The sequence below is a fragment of the Diospyros lotus genome, chromosome 8 (genome assembly GCF_014633365.1).
Source record: "Diospyros lotus cultivar Yz01 chromosome 8, ASM1463336v1, whole genome shotgun sequence".
Lineage (NCBI taxonomy): Eukaryota > Viridiplantae > Streptophyta > Magnoliopsida > Ericales > Ebenaceae > Diospyros > Diospyros lotus.
The window spans coordinates 22,739,994-22,748,633 of record NC_068345.1 but is presented as its reverse complement, the minus strand read 5'-3'; the positions used below and the strand labels follow the sequence as shown (position 1 = coordinate 22,748,633).

Sequence of the window (8,640 nt, the reverse complement as noted above, 5' to 3'; positions counted from 1 at the left end):
AAATTACAACTTGGTGAAAAACATGTGATTTGAATGCACACAATAACAAGACTTTAAATAAACCAAATGGAATATTGAATGAGTACAAAGAATGATCAATTAAAGCAAATCAGAATATAATAGCCAACAAGAATGTAGGCCTTAGGATTTGGCCACATAAAAACAAAAACAAATAAGTATAATCAAGCAAGAATAAGTAAAGAGTGAAGAGAAGAAGGACACAGCGATTTATAGTGGTTTGGCCCTTATGGCTTACATCCACTACCTAAGGATTCCTTTCCTTAGGATTTTCAATCAAATCCACTATATGAAACTTCTCTTACAACCACCAAAGCCTTCACTTGGCTTCACCACCACCAAACTATTTCTGGAGTCTCACACTCACTAGTTTGGATTTTGTACGCTCTTTACAAGATAGTAGAGATTGAAAAATAGGGTTCTCTCAAAAATAATACAATGAAGTGTAGAGAACTCTCTTAGTTTTCTCTCAAGAAGATAGAGGAAAAGAAAGACTTGGAGAGAATGAGAATCTTAGCTAATGATGTAGAAAATGATAGGGCTTCCAAAAGTTGTTCCAAAGTCTTCAAGAGACCCTTTTATATAGTGCTAGAGTAGGCTTTCCTTGATCAATCTCAGCCCTCCATGTGTCAAGTCTTCAAGCCAATCTCAGCCCTTCATTTGAATTCTTGATTTACCTTCCATAATCAGCTAACTTGATTGATCATCAAGATCTTTGACTTTTGTTGATCTCCAATCAGCCTTAAATGAGCAAATCAATTCCAATAATGCATGACTAATTTTAAGGATTAAAATATCATCAAAATCCTTCATAATTCGTGAAAAATCGACCATAAATAAGAAATAATAAATTCTGACTTCTAGTTGAATCTTCAATCACCTTTGATTGTGTAATTGGCTCCTTAGCTTCCATAACAAGTATAGCTAATTTGAAATTTGAATTTAAACCTCCAAATGGTGGAAAATCCATCCAAATATTCTCAAATAATGAAGCAAATTTGTCCAACAATGAAGATATCAATCATAACTTCAAAAGCCCTTAATTGATCAAGTTTCCATACTAAAAATGTTGACAACAAGAAGAGAATCAATTTGTGTAGCTGAATATATGCAAGATATCCTTAGAATATTCTCCCATAATGAAGATATCAATTAGTCATAATGAGTAGGATAATTGATTCCATGATTTGAGTAGAGGATCCTTTTAATGAGATAGAATCAACAATAAAGGAAAGTAATATCAATCAAGGTTTAACTTTCAAACCTTAATTTCCTCTATTAATGATGAACAATAATGCTGAATCTTTAACTTCTCCATTTGAATGCAATTCAAAAATTCTTCCATATTTAACTAAGAAAAGAAGCTTCTAAGAACCTTTAAATTTACTCCATGATTCTCTTACCATATTTAGACCAACGAGAAGATGTAACCTTGATGAGTGTGCTCCATGTGGCTGCCATGTCATCAAAATGCCACATTAACAATGCCATGTCGCCAAGTTACATATATGGCAACTCCATATAGTGGACTACTCCAATCTCCTCAAAAACTTCCATATATATCTTTTGAACTTCCCATATATGAACAAGGATATCTTCTAGACTTTCCATTCTAAGAAGAACTTTCCATTCATAGCTCAAATACTCAAATTTCTAGAAAGCTCTCTAAAAACTTGTTTCCATATATAATGAAATCTCTATATAAGTATAAGAAGTTTCCATATATAACCTGTGTCATGAAATCACTAAAGAATAGCTTTGTAAGCCTTATGAAGGCTTCATGCTTTGTTAGAACATAAAATATAAATTCACATTCACACATGCCAATCATCAATCATCAAAATCTACACTCAACAAGAGGGAGAGAATTTTTTTGAATGAGAAGCCTGATAGTCGTGGGTTTTTAAAAACCCTCGACAAAAACTATCGACAATATTATTGATGATGTAGACAGTTTTTTAAGGTCGGTCGATAGTTTTGATATAACTGTCGACAGTTTCCCTATTGTTCACATGATTTTGATTTTTTCCTTAATGATCGGTCGATAGCTTTAAACATACTGTCGACATGTTGTTAGAAACATGTCAACATTATGAGGCAACATGTCGACAGTTTCTTAAGAAGGCTTTAAAAAAATCAATAATTAAAGAAAATAATACACATTTCATGTCAAAAATAATTTCAATTAAACATCATGCTAAAAAATAATCATTCCTAGTTCACTTTGAAAATTTTCAAATTTATTTTTGTCCAAAGGTTTAGTAAAGATGTCGGCTACTCGATGGTTTGTATCAAAAAACTCTAACTTTATATCTTCTCTTTGAACATGATCTCTAATAAAGTGATGTTTGACTTCAATGTGCTTAGGTCGAGCATGAAATACGGGATTTTTAGTCAAAGCTATTGCACTTGTGTTGTCACATTTTATTGGTATATTTTTAAGTTTTATGCTATAATCTTCTAATTGATGCTTCATCCACAAGATTTGAGCACAAGAACTTCCAGCTGCTACATATTTAGCTTCGGTGGAAGAGAGTACGACGGTAGTTTGTTTTCTACTAAACCAAGATACTAATGAGTTTTCTAGAAATTGGCATGAGCCACTAGTGCTTTTTCTATCAATTTTTGAACCCATCATAGTCAGCATCAGTATAGGATTCAAGAAGAAATTCATTTGACTTGGGATAAAATAGTTCTAGATTAGATGATCCTTTTAAGTATCTAAAAATTCGTTTTACTGCTTTTAGGTGAGCCTCTTTAGGATTGGATTGAAACCTAGCACATAGGCAAACACTAAACATAATATCCAGCCTACTTGCTGTTAGATATAATAATGATCCAATCATGCTTCTAAACAGTTTATTGTCCACCTTTTGTCCTATCTCTTCTTTGTCCAAATATGATGAACTACTCATAGAAGCAGCTATGGGTTTGCTATCTTGAACATTTAATTTCTTAAGAATATCCTTAATGTATTTTTGTTGGGATATATAGATCTTTTCATCTTCTTGTCTTATTTGTAATCCTAGAAAAAATTTCAATTCACCCATCATACTCAATTTAAACTCCCCTTGCATTATATTTGTTGATCTAAAAATAATATCATCAACATATATTTGAACTAACAGAATGTCTTTACCTTTGAGTTTTTATAAATAATGTTGTATCTATTTTTCCTCTTTTGAACTCTTTTTCTATAAGAAATTTGCTAAGTCTTTCATACCAATCCCTAGGGGCTTGTTTTAAACCATAGAAAGCTTTAGAAAGTTTGAATACATGATCCTCAAATTTTGGATCCTCAAAGCCCAACGGTTGTTCTACATATACTTCCTCATTTATGTAACCATTTAGGAATGCACTTTTTACATCCATTTGAAATAATTTAAAATCTTTGTAGCATGCAAATGATAATAGCATTCTTATGGCTTCAAGTCTAGCTACGAGAGCATAAGTTTCATCATAATCTATTCCTTCTTCTTAGCTATATCCTTTAGCCACTAATCTAGCCTTATTTCTTGTAACAATTCCATTTTCATCCATTTTGTTCCTAAACACCCATTTGGTTCTTATGGTTGGGTGATCTTTAGGTCATGGAACCAATTTCCACACTTCATTTCTTTCAAATTGATTAAATTCTTCTTTGTATAACAACGATCCAATTTTCATCATTCAAGGCATCTTTAATGTTCTTAGGCTCTATTTGAGATATGAAGGCGTCATATTGACATTAATTTCTAATAGATGCTCTTATCCTAATTCCTTTAGAAGGATCACCTATAATATCATTATCTTCTACATATTTTATTTCTCTTGGGAATGATGGTTCTTTTTCTTCTTGAGGAACAATTTCTTCATTTTGACTTTTGTTGCTAGAGGGCTGATTATTTTGATGTTTTAATGAAAGTTTTTTTAATTCATTTTCATCTTCTTCTTGGGATTGTTAAACAATAGAGTTTGTATCATCAACTTTGACTTGAATAGATTCTTTTATTGCTAATGTCTTCTTATTGAATACTCTATATGCCTTACTTAATACTGAATATCCTAAGAATATGCCCTCATCACATTTTGAATCGAATTTACCTAAGGCATCTTTATTATTTAGAATGAAGCACTTACAACCAAAAATGTGAAAGTATGAAATATCAGGTTTTCTTCCTTTATATAGTTCATATGGAGTTTTCTTTAAGATTGGTCTTATGGATACTCTATTTAGAATATAGCAAGCTATATTTATGGCTTCAGCCCAAAGATTTTTAGGAAGATTTTTGTTGCACAACATGGTTCTAGCCATTTCTTGTAAAGACCTATTTTTCCTTTTAATTACTTCATTTTGTTAAGGGGTTCTAGCATAAGAAAAATTATGTTCAATACCATTTTCTTCACAAAAATATTTAAAGTGTTCATTTTCAAATTCTCCTCCATGATCACTCATAATCTTTGAAATACATATTCCTTTGTCTTTTTGAACTATTTTACAGAAAATTTTGAATTGTTTGAACGTTTAATTTTTAGAAGAAAGGAATATTACCCAAGTAAACCTAGAGTAGTCATCTACAATGACAAGAGTATAATGTTTTCCTCCTATGCTTTGGGTTCTCATAGGTCCAAAAAGATCTAAGGGCCTGTTTGATTGCAAGCATGGAATTTAGATAGAAATAAAATATTTTCTAGGTAATTCGAGGTAATTGAATTACCTAGAATTAAATTCTAGGGAAATATTAATTGAAGGTGTTTGATTGACTTAATTTTCTACCTAGAAATTGTTTTATTTTGTCAACTTTTGGTGTTTGATTGCCATTATTTTCCATAGAAATAATCATTTTTTCTAACTTTTGGTGTTTGATTGTCATTATTTTTCCTAGAAAATAAACATTTTCCATAGAAAAATTACCTTCTTTACCTTGAAATTCAATGTAAATTCAAAGTCACCATTATGAATATGAAAGCAAATTCAAAGTCAAAATTCAAAGGCTAGTGCTGTTGCTCTTCTCACCTTCTCTGTGTTCGATTAAACACGTCCCACAGATACCACCATTTTGGCAGTTCATGCATTCGAGAGTTTGTCGCTTCTCCTATGCACCATCATTGTAATGCAAACAACAACAATAAATCCATAAAAACCAACATGAATATTGTTGTAATTCAAAGTCAAAATTCATTATGAATGTGAAACAGAGAACTAAGATCTCTTCCGGTAGATAAAGGCACCCATTGCAATCAAACAATATGGATATAAAATCTCGCTGAAACAGAAATGGATTTTCTTATTCTCTGTTCTCAATCAAACAACATGGATAGAAGACCATCATTGCTGTAATTCTCGACATTTAATAAGAAATCTATAAAAACCAACATAATACACCTGTAACGCAAACATCAACAAGAAATATGCCCCCACAATTGTAACGCAAACAACAACAATAATGAGGATCCGAAAAACCAACATAAAGCCATAAATATAACACACCTGTCAAGTATACACCTGTAAAACCCCCATAAACATAATACACCTGTAATTTCAGCAAGACCATACATAATGCACTAGGTACTAATACACCTGTAAAGCCATAAAACCATAAACATAATACACCTGTCAAGTAGACACCTGTAAAGCCATAAAGCCATAAATATAATATACCTATAATTCCAGCAAAACCATACATAATAAAATTTCCAGCAAGCCATAAACATAATACACCTGTAATTCCAACAAAACCATACATAATAAAATTTCCAGCAATACCATACATATTGGAATACAAACATAACATACCCACTAGTCTCATTCAAACACAAAATATATGCAGTTTCGTTCTGCCTTACAAATTAAATAGTGTTTGTCACAAACATATCAAACATCATCTACTAATTAAGTGGAGGTGGATCACGGCCAAGTTTCTCAAAAACCCAATCCCGCATAAATGCTTCATCAGTCAAACTCATAAAAATTCTCACAAAACTTTCATCCGCTCGAAATATATTCATGATTTGCATCACATCATGCCCATCTATCTTCATGCCTTTTAATTTCTCTAAAACCAATTGTCAATTTATATGTTTTTTTGTATCTAATGTTGCTTGAATCTCCATAGCATTGGCAATTCTTTTTTATGATTCGACAATACTCGATAGGGTAATAATACTCTCATCAGGTTGGGTACGTTTACGTCGGCTTCTGTTAGTTCCTCCTTTGGCGCTACGCTTGGAATCACTTTTTTTGCTTGAATTTGTAGCTTCACTTTGACTATCAATCTCATTTACACTTTCATCCACTACTAAAAAAAAAAAAAAAAACTTATTAAAATCTATTATATAAGGCATATTATGAATAATATATATTTATTATTTACTTTTATAAATACCATGGATAGGAGAGATATCGTCATTGCCAGCTGTTGAGCGCTCTCCTGTAGCAACATCATTTCCAAAGATAACCTCCAACTCATCATACCGAGGACAATGTTTGTTCTTCCACTTTTCAAATTCTGGTTTCCCCTAAAAAAAATTTTAGAAACAAAGGTAAATATTTTCATGACTTGTCAATGACCAAAAGAAACTATACTACTAATGTGTAATGACAAAAAAGTTGCATGGTCGATAAAACATTATACCTTAAGAAACTCCTCCCAAGCCAATGCATCGGCTGTGACACGTCCAATGTTAGGATCCAACCCAAAACCACTCATATTTAATAATTGACGAAGTTCAACATATTCTTTCTTAATAGTCTTCAAACGCCCCCTTACATTTTTTTCTGACACCACAACTCCACACCCATTATTTACTCTCTCAATTACTTTAGACACTTGAGATGAAGTAACACCATTGTCACTTCTTTTGTGACCGGTCAACACTTGATGATATAGTGTGCTAATCATACAATTATCCATTACATCATTCCAACGTATGTGACGATTTTTCGATGTAGGATCCATTTGGCTTGAGTTCTTTTCCTCTCCCATAGGGTTTTTTTGATTATGTGCCATAAAATCTGTCTTTCAAAATTAAAAAAGTTATGGTCAACCATTACATAATACCATGTACAAAAAATAATAACTGACTAATGATAACATGTCAAATACAACATATGTTATATAAGCAAATTTATGTCAACCATTACATAAGGACATAAATGACAATTAAAAATTCAAATTTAATCGAAATCAACTCCTACATCATGGTTGGGACGATAATCAGCCCACATTAAATCAGCAACTGTATTCCTATTATTAGACCATGTTGCATCAGCTGTGAAAGATATGTGAGCATTTGGAGTCTCGTCTTCAGATACATCGACATGTGTAGGGTTATCCTTATCATTGTTAGTATCTACGTCCTGACCACAAACATCTTCTATATCATCATTGCTTAAGAAGTTGTGGACGGCACAACAAGCAAGGACTATCTTTGCTTGTGTTTCAATGTCGTGGTAGGGTTGATGTCTCAAATATGCAAATCTTCTCTTAAGAAAACCAATTATCCTCTCAACAACATTACGTAGAGATGAATGGCGAAAATTGAACAACTCCTTACTACTTTCAGGACATTGACCCTCAATGTCTCTACGATGATAACGAGTCCTGCGGTATGGTGCAAGAAATCTCGGAACCAATGGGAAGCCAGCATCACAGAGATAATATTTACCTATCAAAGAATTTTTTTTTACATTATCATTATTAAATAATTGGTAACCTTGTGAAAAAAAAATGATATCAAACTAGTGGTACAACTTACCCAAAGGAACTGTCAGCTTATGTCCTTGTCGTAATATTGCACTCCTTAACAATCGACCGTCATGTGTCGATCCCTCCCAACCGGCAAGCTCATATGTAAATTTCATATCAAATGTGCAAGCTACTAAAACATTTTGAGAAATCTCTTGCTTTCTATTGCGATACCTAGCTTGTTCTCCTAAGGGGACATTCGTAGGAATATGTGTACCATCTATTGCCCCTACAACATCCTTTAACAAAAAAAAAAAACTTTTAATGAGAAAATTACTTTAGAATATTGAACCTTTACAAAATATATAATGAAATAATTTCGACTCCTAACCTGAAAATATGTGAACCAAGGCTTGACATTTTCTTTCTCATATGGTGAGTTGTGAACAATGGCATTACTGACAACATCTCTATATAGTCTGAGACAAGCGTGTAAGACCCTATGGAAGTAATGACTCACTGTTTGTCCAGATCTAAAGAAAGTAAAACTTCCAGCTCGATTACGTTCGTCATGCCCGACCGTGTTTAGGAAAATAGCCACTTGTTCCTCAACAAGGACAGATCTACTATCAACCAATCCATAAGTTCATAACCGAGCACAAAATCTATGAAACGACTCTATTTTCATCCTAAGTAAGTTATGACAAATTCTATCACTCATTCCAAACATTCGTGTAAGGGTTTTGTCTTTCAGAATCCCAATTTATATGAGGAGCCCTTGGGAGATGTCGGTTGCGACGCCTAATATAATTATATATCACAATTGCTTGCATGACCATCGTCCAAAATAAACCCAAACGTTGTTGTTGCCGTCGACGTTGATTCCTTGTTGAAGGCATGTTACTCACTACCACGTATAAAATAAAAATTCAATAAAATCAACATATAAAAAAAG

The 8,640-nt window shown here is 32.6% G+C and overlaps 1 protein-coding gene across 1 annotated transcript; it reads right to left on the bottom strand.

Moving 5' to 3' along the window:
- Positions 1-5,298: 5,298 nt before the first annotated feature.
- On the bottom strand, positions 5,299-6,707 carry LOC127808574 (uncharacterized). Its single transcript, XM_052347145.1, has 6 exons — positions 6,633-6,707; positions 6,384-6,516; positions 6,165-6,293; positions 5,660-5,719; positions 5,489-5,578; positions 5,299-5,360 (listed from the first exon to the last, which is right to left on the bottom strand). The coding sequence occupies exons 1-6, from the start codon at positions 6,705-6,707 to the stop codon at positions 5,299-5,301; spliced, it is 549 nt and encodes a 182-aa protein (XP_052203105.1).
- Between the last annotated feature and the right edge of the window lie 1,933 nt (positions 6,708-8,640).

Bases quoted from the DNA above. Each gene is read 5' to 3' on its own strand.
- LOC127808574 (XM_052347145.1), bottom strand. From the start codon at position 6,707: ATGAGTGGTTTTGGGTTGGATCCTAACATTGGACGTGTCACAGCCGAT. The intron at 5,579-5,659 runs GTATATTATATT...ATGGCTTTACAG, and splicing joins TGGTTTTGCTGGAATTATAG to GTGTATTAGTACCTAGTGCA. The intron at 5,361-5,488 runs GTGTGTTATATT...TGGTTTTTATAG, and splicing joins TACAGGTGTATACTTGACAG to ATTTCTTATTAAATGTCGAG.